At 37.7% G+C, this 18,133-nt stretch overlaps 1 protein-coding gene across 6 annotated transcripts in view; it reads left to right on the forward strand.

Annotated features, from left to right (window-relative positions):
* The first annotated feature begins 316 nt into the window (after nt 1-316).
* LOC116296175 (uncharacterized) overlaps nt 317-18,133 on the forward strand; it is a 34,276-nt gene continuing 16,459 nt past the window's right edge. For 2 of the 6 annotated variants that reach the window (XM_089024999.1, XM_089024997.1), the window contains exons 1-9: nt 317-430; nt 942-1,412; nt 5,923-6,221; nt 9,572-9,764; nt 11,637-11,851; nt 12,674-12,995; nt 13,358-13,403; nt 14,742-14,923; nt 16,672-16,812. In XM_089024999.1, the coding sequence (XP_088881125.1) occupies nt 418-430; nt 942-1,412; nt 5,923-6,221; nt 9,572-9,764; nt 11,637-11,851; nt 12,674-12,995; nt 13,358-13,403; nt 14,742-14,923; nt 16,672-16,812 (1,882 nt within the window). In that variant the 5' untranslated portion in view covers nt 317-417. Of the gene's footprint in view, nt 431-941; nt 1,413-5,922; nt 6,222-7,140; nt 7,411-9,571; nt 9,765-11,636; nt 11,852-12,673; nt 12,996-13,357; nt 13,404-14,741; nt 14,924-16,671; nt 16,813-18,133 lie in introns of those variants that run through there. The other 4 variants (XM_089024994.1, XM_089024995.1, XM_089024996.1 and 1 more) reach the window with 4 other exon arrangements.

Raw genomic sequence — 18,133 nt, forward strand, 5'->3', positions numbered from 1 at the left:
TATTTTAGAACAACTATATTAATGCGGAGAGTGTAGTATTTCCCTTACTTCTTATTTCCGTCAACGAAATCTAATTCTTACCGACAAAAACACCTAGAATCTGAAATGATAACGGTATATTGAGAAAATGTCTTGTATTTTTTCCTCTGAGATATTTAGATAGAGACAACGGATTTTAAAGACTTTTAAAAACAGATCCATCGAATTTTTTTTGTTTTTTTCGTTGCTAAACGCGGTCAGGAATATGTAAAATTCGTCGCAGGGCGTCTGACAAGCGGTTATTGTTTGATCACGTGATGCATCTAACACCTGTTCTGTGGCAGGCTTTGGATTTGTAGTCATTGATATTCATACAAGAGAGACAGTAAAGGCTGAAGAACTAGCCAAATACGATCGGCGCTTCGTCGCCGTCAAGCGATGGACAAAAGTGGTAAGTAGAAACGAACCAAAAATCACTTCATCAATGAAATCCCAGCGATTTTTCCGAGTTAAACCACGCGAAGAAGCTTCGCCGATTTTTATTTCAAATATCTTCATTTATCGAGAGCTCGGCATTCAAATCCCCAACTCGCTAGCTCAGCTGTCAGAGTAGAATTTTATTGTCAAATTATTCAAATATCACTCTTACTGTTGGTATTTCTCTAGCGATTCATCTAGTGGAATAGCTTTTTTATAATTTTCTTGGATCAATCAAGGTTATTGCGGGAAAATACTCCCTTTGGATCGAGTAAATAACATGGATGAAGCCGATCCTCCTCTTCCAGACACGACGGTATGATTTATGCATCATCCATACATGCCTTACAACTCTGACCATAGGAGTTTACTTTGAATACACTGGATATGACCTGAGCCGAAAATGGCGGTATTATTAGGCTTTCTTTAAGCTTGTGACCTTGATATTTCTTCTAAAATCTTGGAATTCTTTTTTCTTGTTTCAGATTTGGTGAAATTTCGAAGTGAATGTATTTCTGCTCATAATTTCTACCGTTCTCTCCACGGCACCACACCTTTGGTATGGTCGACAAGGCTCGCTGACGGAGCTCAAAAATGGGCAGAGCAACTCGCCTCAGCCGATTCACTAACCTACAGCCAAGAACGGGGCATAGGAGAGAACATAGCTTGTCTCTGGGGGTCAAATGTTACGGGAAATAAAGTCACTCAGATCTGGTATGAAGAATCGCAAAACTACGACTACTCTGCACCCAGGGTTACGCCTAACAATCGCCCATTCTGTCAAGTGGTTTGGGAAGGAACCCGTGAGTTAGGAGCCGGCAAAGCTTCCACCAAAAATGGTAAGCAAGTGGTCGTCGCTCGGTATCATCCACCCGCTTCAAGAAAGCAAGTCGAGAAGAATGTCAAATCACCCAAGATCGACGGATCGACAGCACTTACAACCAGAACTTCGGTCGGTAAGTACTATTTTTAGCATTCTCGTTTAGTATAGAGTTGTGAGTTCATTCCTTAATACCTCCCAGGGTCTCTTGTTCATAAAATAGCAACAATTTGTTTCTCTGTCTTTATAATTTTTCTTACAATGCCTTCGGCTTATGCTTATAAATAATTCGAATAAAAATTGACTCCATGCATGTACTTTAGAAATACAATTGTCAAAAAAGGTACCCAAATATTTTTTCTAAAATAGTCTTTGTACCGAAATATTTGGAATATCGAGATTTTTTTATCTTTTGTAACGACTAAAGAACTAAAATAGACCTTGTTTTAAGAACAATGGAAAAGTATAAAAAATTTATATGATTATTAATTTACATCTTCAACCATATCATGACATATCCTCAATGAAGAATTATACATTATATGGCGATAGGTTAGACTGTAAACAATTCAATTTTTGAAATGCTTTTTTTTCCATCTTCCGTACAGCAAAAAATGATGGTGGTTTAAGTGTCATGAGAAAACATTTCTCAGTTGTAGTACTTCAAAAAATTTACTCCAAAGTAAGCGATAAATTGTTGTGGTCTATTTTTGACAAGCAAGCAAACCTGGAAAAGGAATTCTCTTTTAAAAAATCAATGAAGACCTCTGTTCTTATTTTGTTTTCCTTCCCTTCTATTTTCTTTGTCTTCTTTTCGACAGGGACAGCGCATTCAAATTCTACAAATTAAATCCAGCCTTTCGCTTCCTTTTGCTAATTTTACGAGAAATAAAATATACTTATCCCCATTATTCTCAGTTTTTAAAATTTTCCATCGAAAGTGATAAAAGCAATGCTTTTAGCACTTAATGTAAAAAAAAAAAAAAAAAAAAAAAAAAAAGAAGTTCAAATAACGTAAAGTTTTATTATGCGTTGCAGTAGTTTCAATTTTTAACCTGTTGATAGTCTGTGTATTCTGCACTTCAAAACTCTGTTTATTATTTGATGTAGTAATGTGGTTTTCTTTTGGAATATTTCCGAGTCTGTGGAATAAAAAATAGAATTTCGTGCAAAAGAAAATGCATTCTTTCAATTTTAAGGGAGCAAACAAAACAGATTTGTCTGAAATCTGTGTTTGAAAACCTAAAAGCTACAAACACATCTCCAACAGGTGTGCTGAATGAAATCGCTCAAAACAAATGAAGAAAGTGCTCACATATAAAACCCAAACAATTGCACTACAAGACTTAAATATTTATAGTTACTTACCTTACTAAATTAGCTATTTCATAGAGCAGTGTAATCAATAAAGATGTCAGGCTTTTTTTCTTTCTTTTTTGTGACGGAGAAAAGCGAGTGAAATTGTCGCTCGCAGCGTTTCCGATTTCATAAATAAGACTTACTTTGACTCTATTTCCGCTATCAGAAGTTGAATGTATGCTAATGCCTTTGCCTGTCTAGCTGTATAAATAATTATTTTACCACCAAACATCTTTATTTATGATTTCACGAAAAAATCCTACTTCAATCAAGCCTTTTGAAAATATTTTGTCAACATGCATGTTTACCAATACTGAATAATTTTTCGAGGTTTGAAGTATCAATCCTTACCTATTTTAAGCGTAAAACTTGAATGAGATTTCGTAAAAGTTAAATGGAATACTTAATACTTAAGATAGGAAATCTTTCTGTTTGTTCAAAGACTATTATCGATAAAGACGATAATTCCTTTTCCATATATTGAGATGTCAGACAATAAAAATTGGACGTCAAATTTGGCATATCTCTCGATGGAAATTATTTCTCATGACCGAGTTATGCACAAATGATACATCTTCCAATAATTTTATTTCAATAGGTTTTCCTCTTTAAAAGTTAATATTTTTGTCGCTCTCTGTGTTGAAGTGTTGCTATTGTTTTGTTGTTAAGGTAACAGATAGTCATGAAGCTTATTAGGATATTCAACAGGTCTGAACGAACATCCCACGTGGCAGTGAATTCGTTATTTATTTTCTTTATTTTTATTATTTTATTATGCAGAAAAAGGAAAATGTTAGTTATAAGCTATGAAATTAAATGCCTTTCTCTTCTCCTCTCCTCTCCTTGTTTTTTCCCCCACGTTAAAACAGCAGCAAGAACAAATAACCGACAGAAAATCGAATCGCATCAAAATAAATATGCTTAATGTAAATATTGCCATGATCAGAATAGATACTGAACAAATGAATTGCAATAGTGAAAAAAATAGAAATGTATAAAGAATAGAAAAGCATAGGCAAGTAAAATGTGATAGCAATAGAAATGTTGGAGCGAAAATAATACAGCATAATAAATAAAGAAAAGATCATTGGAAGTAAGAATAAGTGAAAGTTGTAGATAGAATGTAAGATCCGTCAAAGGAGACGCGCTGTCGCTCTACAGTATTCGGTGTGCGGTTAAAAATACCAATTCCCCAAAAACTAGTAAATAATATAGTTTTCCATTGAACTTCATTAAAGTACGCAGATTAACCACAATGCTTGTCCCCATTCAAATTATATATCTTTCTTAACAAAAACCATAAATGTGTGATCAAACAACAAGCGATATTTTATTATAATTTTTTGTTCCTTTGCACATATATCAAGTCTAAACTCATAGATTAGATTTTACCACGTTTGCAGACTTCTTCAATTTTTCCGACAACGCCTCTTGAAGATCAGGTTTTTCTTCGATTCCAAAAGCGATGAAAGTGCTTTTCTTTAGTATTACTGTTCTTTAGTATTAGTCGCCTTAGCGCTCAAGAAGATACAATATTAATGACATTCAAAGAAACTGCTTGTGTCAAAGAGGTTTGAAAGGGGATGAACATTACACCCACAGTTTCATGCATGTACTTGCCACCTCTCTTGTCTTTCTTTCTATACACCTACTTAGAAAAGGTTGTCTGAGCTAAAGTAGATGGGCAATAAGTGATAGAGTGCAAACTATATATCCATGAAAAAGTACTTACTAATTGATGGTTTTCAACCATTGCCAAGAGAATTAAATAACAAAAGACACGGCGGCCATGTTGGAGGATATAACAAAAGAATTCATTGACAAATCTTTTGTTTAGTTCCTCCAACATGGCCGCCGTGAAAACCATCAATTAGTACAAAATAGCATACCAATGAAACAATTGAAAACAAAAGAAATAGTTAATTTTGCGTTATTTCATAGATATATGGTTTGCACTCTAGGAGATTATTCCAATATCTGAAATGACTGGTGTTTCTAATGAATTATTCTCATCAGAAACACGGACGTTAGTGTTGAGATATTCAGTGTTGCTTTATTGTAGTGGGCAAGGCCATTTTAACCGCCTCGATAACTCGTGTTTAGATTTATGCCCATAAATCCTTTCGCTCTTGGAACGATCCATCGCGTATGCTTTCTCCTTCGGCTCCAACAACCTGTCTCTTTTCGTGTTTTACTAACTAGATCCTTTAAAAAAGAAAGCCTCTACAGTCAAGACTCCCGATATTACAACTAGGGTACTCCATCATTTTCTTGGTCTGACTGGAAGTCGTTTTCAGATAAAGTACTAAATACTTTAATATTTCTTGGCGTAGTTAAGATTTCGTTGTTTTTAATCAAGCAGGGGAAGGTATGGCGTCGCTTTTTTACCAACGAAACAAAGTACTATATTTGCAAAGCATAGCGATTAACCACTGTACCTCCCCTCTTCCCCACACTCCCACAAACAAGAAAGAATGCAATAATAATTAATAATAAATGAAGTTAAAAGCTTTAAAATACCCTGTTACAAATCAGTCTTTAACTAGATTTTCACATGGAATAAAACTGGCGTTTAAGACTTAAGACTAAATTGATAATGCTCCTGTCCAAAAGTTTTAAAATATCAAATATTAAAAAAAAAAATAACAAGATGTCTAGAGGTCTTGATGCTGATTGGCGCGTGACCCTGTTAGATATTTTTATTTCTTTGAATCACATCTGTTGTTCGATAATCTAATACTTACTAAAATTGACGCACCCTTTGACCTAATTTATAAGCGTCTACACATTACTGTGGACATCGATCGATGACAAGTAGAATTACTTAGGTACATGTGTTGGAAGCCGTTTGCGGTAAAATAGCGTCTTCACTATAAATGAAAAAAGAGCCACAAAACTAAGTTATTACTAGGGTAGACGTTAGGGCAACTATACACCTAAATCCAATATGGCGCAGGGCCGGTTGAGAACGAAGCGGCAGCAAGAGCCAAATTTACAAATTTACACTAGTATTTTCTTATAATTTGATGCTGCAAAATTGTCGCGTTCCTGAATGTAGGAAGAAAAGGAAGACAGAACAAGTAAACAAGTGTATACTTCGAATTGACACAATTATATTTCTTTGCATTTTGCCCTGGATGCCTCGTTTTCATGTGCGCCATTTTGGACTTATGTGTATCACTATTCTGACATCGGGGGATTTAAACATGGCTTACAATAAGGCGCGCCCCTACACCCCTCCTATCTGTGATTTTAAATTTTGATAAAGATGTTATTTTTGTGTCTAGGTCTTCGGAAGTTTCAGGAAGAATGTCTCTTTGCTCACAACGAATTCCGTGTCCTTCACGGTGCCCCGCCTCTTCACTGGTCCCCCTCACTCGCTTGGGCCGCGCAGCAATGGGCTGAGGAACTGGCAGAGATTGGTGAACTCAAACACAACAACGATGAGATGGTAGGAGAGAATCTCGCTGGCATGGTCGGTGATGAACTGACCGGGAAGGAGTGTACGGATATGTGGTACGAAGAAGTCAATGAATTTAACTTTGAGAACCCGTGTTATAGTGAAGAAACTTCGAATTTTACTCAGGTGAGTGCAAAATGTTCATCGTGATTCTGTCTGTCTGTCCGTTTCTTTGCCCCGGGGGGGGGGGGGGGGGGGGGGAGTACTACCACCCCAACTTGAGTAGGGGTGTACCGCCAGCACCTCAAAACCCTGACCCTATCCCAGACCTAAAATTTTGATTTTACATACCCTACCCCAGACTAAGACTAAGAATTGTACACCCTATCCCAGACTAAAAGACGGAAAAGACGGTTTTTCGATAGATTGCAATCAATATTTAATAAAAAATTTTGTGTCGGCAGAAAGCGTAGCCTATTCGCCAGACAAAAACTACCAAATCGTTAACCCTATATCCCAGACAAAAATGATACCCTATCCTAGACAAAATGTCAAAAAATGATACCCTACCCCAGACCCAAAAGCCGAAAAACCATACCCTATAGGGCGGCACATACCCGTAATGCAAATATAGGGGAGTACCCCCCACCCCCCCGGGTTTCTTTATTTCACGACATTACTTTCTCCGGTTCTGTCTGTCTGTCACTATCTGCTTACCAACCGCACTTTACATAATCTCGGCCATGTTGATGGTATTAAACCAAAAGTTGTCATACGCTGCATTTGTTTTAACAAAATACCTCAGTCCTGTATATGTTAAGGATTCTCATACCTCGGCAATACCAGTCAAACCTGTTTCTGGTGTAAAACCAAGTCGGTTCACAATCAAAAATATAAAACAGTAGTATTGCCGAGAAAATGAGATCATTTGACCAAAGGTCACAATATATATTACTCATGCTTATACATGATTGGTTCGTGGCGTTATCGTTAAAAAAATCAAGGAAATCCATCTTCTGTCGCTAAAACGCGACTTGTGCGAAGAAATCGAGTCAAAGGTGATATGAAAATCGTGTTCTACCTCGGGTACAATTCGACGCACGGGAATTCTAACACGTCTGTTGTAATTTTATTGGTTTGATGCAAGCAGAAGATCTCTTACGAATCGACTATCAATGGACACATTCTGGATGTGGAAAACATGATTTGATGCTTCGTAACAGGTCTTTTGAAACACCTTTGGTTTTCTAGTTACTTATTTCGTGCAGATTCAGCGAGCTGACATTATTGTGGCTGTCAAAAAGAAGACATAGCCCAACCATAGTTACTTAGTGGCAATATCTTTTCATTTATTCATGAAAAAAAAACTTCAAACGTAAGTGTTTTGAAAATAATATTTCAAATTCATGGTATAATCCAACCATATGTAGTTATTCATCAGTTATTTTTCAGTTATTTTTCCCTAATAAATTTTTTAAATGTTGTTCAAAATCATGATGCTTTTTTCGAAACAAAAATAACCTCGAATTTCAGTTCTTAAAGTTTTCATTTTCTTCCCCTTGCAAAGTAAAATATTTAGTCGATAGATGTAGTTTATCATAAAAAGTATTGTCTACTTGTATATATATTGTGGCTATAAATCATTAAGGCAAAATTGCAGACCTGTGAATGAGCGGTACGCATTTCCGCAAGCCACAGTCATATTTTATACCGTGGCAAGGAACCCATTGAGATGTCATGTTTTTGTGGCCTTAAAGCTTGGCTGTTAGAATAATAGAAACATTTTGCGGGGTTTTTTTCATTAGAAAGCCTTTTCAAGGTCATGGTGTTGAGTCACGTGATACCAAAAGGCGTGGTCACGTGATAATAATAATAATAATAACAGTACTTGTATAGCGCATTCTGCTACCTCAATGCGCTGTGGAGATTAAACGATACTAAAAGGCGGGTCTGAAGTGTCTTTAAGCGTGATTATTCTGAAACAATAGATAAGCAACTTTGTAAATAAGAATATTAATATGATTCTTATCTTTAAAAAAACTTAGAGCACTAGGTCGTATTTATCCGGAAGCCATATTAGTGTCAAACCTTTGTAGCCATCATTCGACAATTTCTCAAGGACTTTTCCCCAGATTTACTAAATACCTTATGGGAATAAGCACAAAATCATGATAATATTAATAAAAACTTCCATAGTTCCTGAAATTTTAGACTAAATCTTAGAGCTTTAATTGAAACAGTTTTGAAAAGCCATTTCAGTGCGATGACTAACCACGTGCTTAAAACACACTTAAGTTTCACAATTCCTGTTTATTGTTTAAACTAAAAATGACACTCCTTTAGCTTCTATTTCCGCTCTGATTTAATACACCTATTCTACGATGATAAATGGTTGGATGTCATTTTTCAGTTCACGTTGCCCGGAGGGATGTTGCTGCAGATTCTATTTCATTGATGCCGGATAGTTTATGGACTTAAGACTATCTTATCTTATCTTACTCACATAATTTACTGATTTCGATGTTCGTTAGCTGAAAAAATATTCTTCATATTTTTCTTACCATTCATTTCGCGTTTTTTCGTTGCTGAAGGAAGGGGGGGGGGGGGGGGGGGGGGGGGGGGGGGGGGGGGGGGGGGGGAGGGAGAGAGAGAGGGAGAGGGAGGGAAGGAGGGAGGGGGAAGGAGGAGGGAGGAAGAAGGAGGAGGAGGGCAAGGAAAGGAGGGAGGAAGGGAGGACGGGAGGAAGGGAGGAAGGGAGGAGGAGGAGGAAGGAAGGAAGGGAGGAGGAAGGAGCGAGGAGGAAGGGAGGGGGAGGAGGGAAGGGGGGAGGGGGGAGGGAGGGAGGGAGGGAGGGAGGGAGGGAGGAGGAGGGAGGGAGGGGGAGGGGGGGCGGGAGGGGAGGGAGGGAGGGAGTCGAGGGAGGGCGGGAGGGCGAAGGAAGTGGAGGAAGGGAGGGAGGAGTCAAGGGAGAGGGAGGTCGGCGGTCTGGGTCGGGGCTTTTTCTTCTGGGTTCTCATTACGGCTTCATTAATCCTTACTCTTTTCCTTCCTTCCTTCCTTCCTTCCTTCCTTCCTTTCTTTCTTTCTTATTTTTTTAGTTAGTTATTTGTTCGTTCGTTTAGTAAGAGTTAATTACCGAGGTAATTAAGTATTTTATTTATCAATTGAGAAGGTTTTCTATCAAATGTTTCTCATAAATGCGAAGTCTATATATAGTTATTAACCGGGTTAATAACTAACTATATATTGACCTCGCATTTATAATGAGGGTTATAACAAAAATAAAGCCTTGTGAATAACAAAGAAAACCGTGTCAATTGAGAAATAATCGTTTGTCTTCCCTTCATTGCTTTGGTTTGCATTGTTGTCATGCCTTCATACATTTTTAATATCCATTATTATTCATTATTATTATATATTTTTTATCTTCTTAAATTTGTTTGTTTGTTGTTGTTTGCTGAGGTACTTTTTGACACTATATTTTATCACGCTATTATTATTTCTGGTAATATCATCTTTCCATTCTAACTTTCTAGGTTGTATGGATCGGCAGTGAGTTACTTGGAGTAGGAAGAGCGAAAATAGCAGATACATGTATCGTCGTAGCATTCTACGAGCCCCCTGGTAACATAGAGGGCTCGTTTGGAGCCAATGTCAGACTACAAGGAACCAAAGTAAAAACCTATCGATTAACCAAGGAAATGAAGACTTTTATTCCGCCTTCGCCTGGTAAGTGATCAAAGATTTCTAGCGACATTTCAAAAAGATTAGTTTCATATGGAAAATAACTGGAGTTTTGTTAATGTTTCATTTTTCAAATTAACAAATAGACATCAGTTTGTATTTGTCTGTCATCTTATTGACAACAAATTGCGTCATCACATAGTCAAAGTAAAGTGGATCCACGAGGCGTAGCCGTTCAACTGATTTCATTTCTACCCAAAAAGATTTAACAGCGGCCAAATTGTTGCGCATGCTTAGTAATACCTTTCTCTTTCCTTTTATCTGTCTGTTTTTTACAACCATTCTCAATCACACGCGCCGCTCTAACGTCAATCAAGGCGTTTCCATGACATTCAATAGGCAAGTGTCCTTATAGCTTTGTGTATTCCAACAATGTTATGGAAACGTCTTGTGATTGACGTCCACCAAAACCTTCTTTGTAGCGACAGAAACGATCACTAGAGGGCGCGTGTGCTTGAGAATGGTTGTAATTGCTTCCTGATTGACTCCTCTTAACATCGATATATTCTTAGCTCAAGCGTGAAAAAGTCCTTGGCCTTTTATATCTGAAAACTGTCAGACAAACTTGAACACACCTCGCATAAGATCAACCTTTCATCAAATCTTTCTCTACATTCAAATAAATCTGTGCAATTTATTTAATCCATGGTCGCTCCAATCAAAGCATCACATTAGCAATCCAATGATAATTAAGCTCTGAGTAATTAATACTCGAGCGCTAAACAAACAAAGAGAAAAAAAAACGTCTGAGAGCTTTGAAATACATGATTTACTTGTAAGACGTGTATTCACTCCTCCACGGATGCTTTAAGTGTTTATTTCGTTATGAGTTGGATCAAGGGAAATTGGTCGTCCTTGTGAAAAAAACACTTTGTGTGTCATTAAACCAACCGCTCAAAAGGCAAGTTATTAATGATCGAATCACCACTCAAAGCTTCATCCAAAAAATAGTGGATCTATTTATATTTATACGATTTTAAGAAGGAAGATTGTTAACCAAGAAACCGAAATCCGTCTTTGATATTTTTTCTTCGTTGATTAGAGTAGATTCATGAGATGGATTTTAATCAATGGTCCTTTTCTTTTCTTGGTGTTTTTCCTAGTCGGAAACGACAAAATCAGTTTCAAATCCTTCGTGGCAGTTGTTAGGATAAAAGCGTTACTGCATAATCTTTACAGAAGGAAAACAACTACCTCAGGGCTTCTGAAAAAAAATGTTATGGAGGGAAGGATTTCATTCCGATATTTGACTGAAAGGTTTTTCTATTTAAAAATATACTCCTCATTGCAATTTATCAACGAATACCTTATTGGAAACCTTGAATGTATCGATTGCTTTGACTTTCGTTCGTCTTTATGTCCATGAGGCCCAATAGAGCCCATGAGGCCCAAACAAAGTGCGAGGTCACCGACTTACAAATTTTACACGTCAGTTTTTAAATGTTAATATTTGAAGAGAACACAACTTTGCCTAGAATTATGCAAACGTTAAGGCATCTGTGAGCTGTAGAAATAGAGATGCCAAACTTTAAGCTTCAAAAATATTTTCTGATACATTTTCTCCTATTTTGAACTGTTTCCAATCACTGTTAAATCCAGTATCAAGTATGAGAAAAGTGATATTTTTGCTATACACCATCCCCCTCCCCACTAAATTTTCTTTTATCACAGCTTTTTCTAGCTCCGTCTTTCAAAAATTCTACAGATATTTTTTTTAAGAATTACATGCAATTTTTGATAATGTCGCCAAAATACTAAAGTTTTTAAGAAACTATTTTGTAAACTATTTTGTGACGTCGTGACTTCGGTACTCTTTAGCAAGTCTGAAATGATTCTTGATATTTTTCTCCTTTGCAGATCTTGAGTGGTTTCGTATCGAGTGTTTAGTCGCTCACAATTATTTTCGTGCACGGCACGGTGCTCCGCCCCTTGTTATCGGACAAGCTCTTAACGAAGAAGCGCAATACTGGGCCGAGCGATTACTGGTCACCGGGGCAACGGAAGATCTACAAGATTCCAGAATAGGAATCAATGTTGCTGTTATACATGGACATCATGTTAGTGGTTTGAAGGTAAGAATGAAATAATAGAGAGTTTTAGATTGACTTTTGTTCTTCCCGCAAACGGGAAACGTGACCACGTTTTCATCGTTTTCCTTTATTTTACTTTACCTTTTACAAACCTACTCACCAAGCGCAAATACTCTCTTTTTTTTTCTACTACTTGGACTTTTTTCTCGATTCTTTTTCAGTAATTTAAAAGAATTTTTAACTGGTCAAATGACGTTAAACGTTTGCCGTGAACGTAAATCTAAAACTCTCTAATAGAGAGTTTTAGATTGACTTTTGTTCTTCCCGCAAACGGCAAACGTGGCCACATTTTCATCGTTTTCCGTTTTCCTGTTTTCCTATATGTATATAAAGCCATATGCAAAAACCCTTTTGTTTATATACACTTATTTCAATAAAGTTAGTCACCTGAAAAGCTACAAAGCTGAGACCGACAAGGAATATGGATAGATACATTCTACATGTTTCAAGCGCCTGATAACTGTTGATGGACTTGAGATCTTCTACCAGTTACAGTATCACCTCCTCTGAGCATCCTCAACTGCTGCAGTTTGTGTCAAAAACTTTACTTGTTGAATATGAAATATTGCCCCATGATTCTCAGCGATCACAGCTTTCTAGGTTTTTGGTGACTGACTTTATTGAAATAAGTATATACGAGTATATCAAAAGCATATCAGTATTTATTGGATATCGTTCCTGATATTTTTTTCGAGTTGTCCATTACTAGGGCTTTTTGAAAAAATATCCCATAATTTTTCATATCCATATAGTGTCATTATATACATAACACAATTTTAACTGAAACGGTCCTTTACCTTCAAGGTCACTGAACTATGGTACGACGAAGGAACTGGCTACAACTTCGAAAGCCCGGGCTTCAGCCTATCTACTCGTAGCTTCACACAGCTAATCTGGCTGACTAGTCGTAAGCTTGGTATCGGTAAAGCCACCAATAACAGCGGTCAGTGTGTCATAGTTGCTCGATACGAACCCGTGGGGAATATAGACGGTCTATTTGTGGCTAATGTCAGACGGAGGGGAGACGAGAGAAATGGTCTTGAGCCAATGATATTCGAAAGTGATGTGAAATATAGATTTAAAGTGGAAGGACGACGGAGCTTCCGAATGAGCTGGGAAGTTGAAGGTAAGAAAGAAGGTCTGTTTACTTGAATCTTATTATCATCGTTATCTAGTAATGTGATCGCGCAAAACATTTAAATTTTTTGATGCCATAAAAACAGATTGCGCATGCGTGCATTTCAGAGACTTATCAGTGTTTGACTTCAAAAATGTCCAATTCGGATGAGAAAGGTAAGGCTACTTAAGCTTATTAGGTAAATCAAATAAATGAATATGGATTGGTTAGAGAAATGTGCGGTTTAAAAATAGTAGTCAATGACGATAGAATGTTTTTTAAAATCAGCTAACGTGAAGACATTTGCGACTCATTTCCATACATGTGTTTGTCCGTGTTTCAGTAATGCCATTTTTTATGTTTACATCAAGGTACTCAAACCCTCCAAGCAGTGGACAAGACACGAGACAAAACCAGGTAAATAAAGAGTTCAATACTCCAGTTTCGAGTTCTCTGTTGCTCAGGGTTAGCCTCGATATTGTGTAGATTACTCACGTACCCCAGTGAAGGTCCGTTAAATTTCGTTCGTATTGTTAAAGTTGTGTATTCGTTACATTTCCGTTGGTAATAGCCCACCGAGATATGCTTCGCTAGTCACGCACAAAGGTTTCAGTATGAGGCTACGTTCTTAATGCTCAGTCATTCGTGACAGGCGGTAAGAATAAATTAAATTTAGCACATAGCCTCATACTGAAACCTTTGTGCGTGACAATCGAAGCATATCTCGGAGGTGGGCTTTTGTGAATACCTAGACACTGAAACGAGGCTAACAGTGAGTAGTCCGTAATCATGTCACACAGCGGTATTTGATGAATTCGATCTATCCACTTATTTTGATGAATGTACAAGAATGACTTCATATCATGTTTTAAAGCTAACCAATCCATCGATACTTGCTCATGTACGTGTCTACATATCTACAACATACCGCATACTAAATCAGAGAGTAGATCCTGAAAATGGCGACTGTTCTTTTCTCTTTTTAAGTCTTCTTAGTTGATATCACAACACCAAAACAGACACTTTACGTATACATTCGTATGCAAATTGTCCTTTAAGACCACGTGACATTCCCCTGAGAATCGAAGGCTTTTTGATACAAAGGCTTTTTTATCAGCTGGTTGAAACCTAGCAATTTAGAGATGCATAATCTATAGGCCCAATCAAAGTCAAGATAAAGTGTAGTCTCTCCATCGTGGTTGACATTTTATGCCTTGCATTGCCAGTCGTTCAGGATCTACTCTATTTGATATTCGTACCTTCACCAATCACCTGACACAAAACCTCAATGCTAGGTTGCCATGGTAACTAAGCACGTCATTAAATTATCCGTAAACTCCATTCCTTGGTGAAGGAGGAATAATTCATCACATTTGGTCACAATTTGTGCAAGGTATTAGAGATTTGGAAAAAGTAAAAAACTGAAAAAAATGATTTGCGATGCTGCAACTCGCAATGGATTGTGGGAACGATGAGGGTTGGCCGATTTATCTTTACCGTTCATTTGCAACTTGTTATTTCTTTCAAGCATTACGATATTTCCTTTGCTTTAACTGCTACATTAAAATTAAATTTCTAGCTTTAAAGTTTTAATTTGCAAATATTTTCTTTACTTCTTCAAACTGAGGCTTAAGAGCAATAAAGGGGGAAACATTAGCAACCTTGTTTTGCCCACAATGCATTGCGTCTGCAAAAAAGTCGCGAGGGCTTGGTAACTAGCATGACGTTGATCCACACCACTCACAATATCTCCAGGCGCAAAGAGCAAGCGCAGCCGGCTTACTTGTCATCCCCCGAAACATTTACCAGGCTGGTCTGGATTGAAAGTCCTGTGTTGCCAAGGAAACAGATGCGAGAGTCATGTGACCTGGACATGGAAAAATCAGACGACGACAAGGAATCGGGAGTAGAGGAAGTCGAGGAATTCGAACAAGAAGGTATGGATGAATAAATTTTTTTATTTTCATTATAATGTTAGAGCAGACCCGCGAGCGTGATATATTCTAGAAATTTTATTGGCGAATTTTAAAATGTCGTGTTATGGACATTTGATTTAATGAAGGGTAAATTCTCGTTCAAGGTGATCTGTCTGGCGTATGCCTTGCCGTGTCACTACCGTGTTTCTGCCGAGAGCTTTTCACAATCAAACGAAAACTGCACTTTCCATTTTCAAACCAATGATGGGTCATGCTAGTACTCGTACTTTATTTACGAATACACTATTCTATAATCTCATAAATAAACAAAATATCATAAGATTAAAATCATTAATACCTTAAACACATTTTTAGAGCAGCTTTCGTATGACTGTGAAAGCTCGGTGCCCTATGCGTGCCTTGCCGCGAATTTTCATTGGCTGTTGTTTTTTCTTCTTGCGCAATAGACCTTTTCTGAGACATTGAACGTGGTGCATTGTGATCTTGTTTCGGTACAAACATCTTTTGTCCATTATGCCTTATATGGTGTTGTTTGTACCGAAGCTAGACCACAATGCATCCTGTTGATCGAACTCAGAAAAGACCTATGGCGCCTATGGTGTGATTTGTCTTGCGTACTGAGAAAGTGCCATGACCGGGTTCATGCAGTGTTCCGGGTATAGTCCCCTTGCTGCACGTCGGAATTTAATTTGCACGTCGGAGCTTAATTTGGTTGACATAACAATAGGTTTATAATTCTCAGGAGATTGAAAATATTTTGTTCTGTCCTCCAAGTTAAGCTTCTTTGACGTCACATGCAACGGGCCTATTTGATTGGATGGAGAGTAAATTCTCGCGCAATCTGATTGGTCTGGCGTATGCCTTGTCGTTTCACGACCGTGTTCGCGTCGCGAGCATTTCAGAGCTTTTTACATTATCGAAAACACGATGACACAATCCATGTATTTCTTTTAACAGCCCATCATCAGTAGTAATGGACTTCATCTTTAACCAAATTAATAAATTAACAACTAGAATAATCGAGAATATCAATAACTCGCTAGCAATGACTGACTACTGACATATTGATGGTTTTCACAGCGGCCATGTTGGAGGAACTTAACAAATGAATTGTCAATGAATTTTTTGTTATATCCTCCAACATGGCCGCCGTGCCTTTCGTTATTTAACTCTCTTGGGAATGGTTGAAAACCATCAATAGTTGATAACAATTTTCTGCCTTTTTTATAAATCGATCAATCATCATAAACCTTGAATTTTCAATCTTGAAGTGAAGCACTAATCGCGGACACTATAATCACCGTTTGTAGTCTTTATGTGCATCGCTTTAGGGTAATATGCGGAAGACATAATAAAAAGCTCAATAAGTCTATTTGTTTGTTTGTTTGTTTGTTGATCTGTCCGTATGTATGTATGTCTCAATTCTGGTGTACTTGCGAGTCTGTCCGTCTTTCGGTCTGTCTGTCTGTCTGTCTGTTTTTGTTGTTGTTGTGGTTGTTGTTTTCATCCCTTCATTCTATAAGACAAATGAATAATACGCAATCTACTGCCTCTGCGTTAACTCAACCGGAAATAGCTTAACATCACCATATACTCAAAAAATCGTCATAATCTCGAAAGGGCTGAAGAAAAAAGTCACCTCTCCATAAAACGTTAAAATCTATGAAAGCACACAGCATGTTTTACGCGCACAATTTTAATTTTTTTGTAATATTTTTTTACGTTCACATTCTCTCGCTCCTGTTCAGAGCCCAGCTTGATAGTGGTGCAGCCTATTGCTGAGGCTACTGAGACCGGAAAACAATGCGAACGAGCTATCGTCTACACTGAGCCGCAGCGCACTGATAGATACCCTGATGTGCGTAGATCGTTGTCGTTGGACTCTGAAGGTAATGGAGTCTCGGCGTACGTAACATTTGTTACATGGCATTCTCTGTGTTTTTGATCATCGATCCTCGCAAAGACTGGGGTATATTCTCTTCCCTCCAAGCAGAGACGTGTTACTTCTTTACGCAAAAGACGATTGGAAGGACATGGGGAAAAAACCGAATAGTTCTTTTGGATATTTATTTAGTTCAACGTGCTGAAATTCACGTATGCACAAACCGTTTTCTGTAGTTATCGATAGAAATGTGAATTTTGCAAACTCACGCTCAATTCAGCCAATCACAGGTCGCTATTAGAATGATTTACGAGTCAATAGAAAACGTTTCTTTGGGTCAAGTTGGTGTAAAACCTAGAGAAAAAACCCCAGGGTTTTGCTGAGGATCACTCAAACAAACTAAAGCTCAAAAATTAATTGACTAGACAAATTAATGGCACTAATATTCCTGCATGAGAAGCGAAAAACCACATGCTTCAGTTGCCAAGTTAAGGGCTACTTCAATGATATAATATATAAACGACAACATGCATGGCATGCTAATGCTGAATGACATGCTAATGATAAAATATTTGGTTATCCTCATACACACACGCACGAGTTAACCCGACTAATGTCCATCCTCTAGTTAAGTAAACACCATTAGGATTACTTCATTTTGAAAACCAATCTTTAAACCAAGAACATTCAAATTAACGCTTTCTTTTTGTGTGGCACTAGTTTAAATGGGCGAATTTAGGAAGGCCGATGGACGTGGTCCCCCTTTTGGTTTAGGAATATTTTTTACCTTTTTTCTTTCTAAAACTTAGAAAATAGCATTCCTTTAGGAGCATATATATACTCCAGATCTGCTTTATTTTGTATAGTCAGCGGTGAGGTTTGTCTAACGACTAATTCCCCCACCCCTCCCCCTCCCTCCCCTTTCTCAGATTCCTGGATCCGAAATGCCTGTACAGTCCAAAAAGCAGAATGAAATTCTAGGGTTTTAAAATTAACAAACTAGGATAGTCTTAACTTTAGCTAATAGAACGATTATTTATATATTCTTTGAAAGTGCAAGGAGTGATTACAATGATAGCAGAAAGCGAGACATATATCGTGTTTGATCTGTGTTTTGCAAACTATGCCATTACGGTGGACATCGTGTCCGTACCTTGCCTACCCATGATGTCTATCGTATCAAAGATTGGCCCAATAGTCCCCTTCACTGCACCATCTTGAAAGGTAGGCGTGCCTTTGCATCGAAGCGAGACGAACGACGGGGGGGGGGGGGGGGGTACTCCCCTATATTTGCTATATGGGTATGTGCCTCCCTATAGGGTATGGTT

This window comes from Actinia tenebrosa, unplaced genomic scaffold, assembly GCF_029948245.1.
Source record: "Actinia tenebrosa isolate PJP-AT-01 unplaced genomic scaffold, QUT_ActTen_1.0 PGA_scaffold9__36_contigs__length_13948895, whole genome shotgun sequence".
Classification (NCBI taxonomy): domain Eukaryota; kingdom Metazoa; phylum Cnidaria; class Anthozoa; order Actiniaria; family Actiniidae; genus Actinia; species Actinia tenebrosa.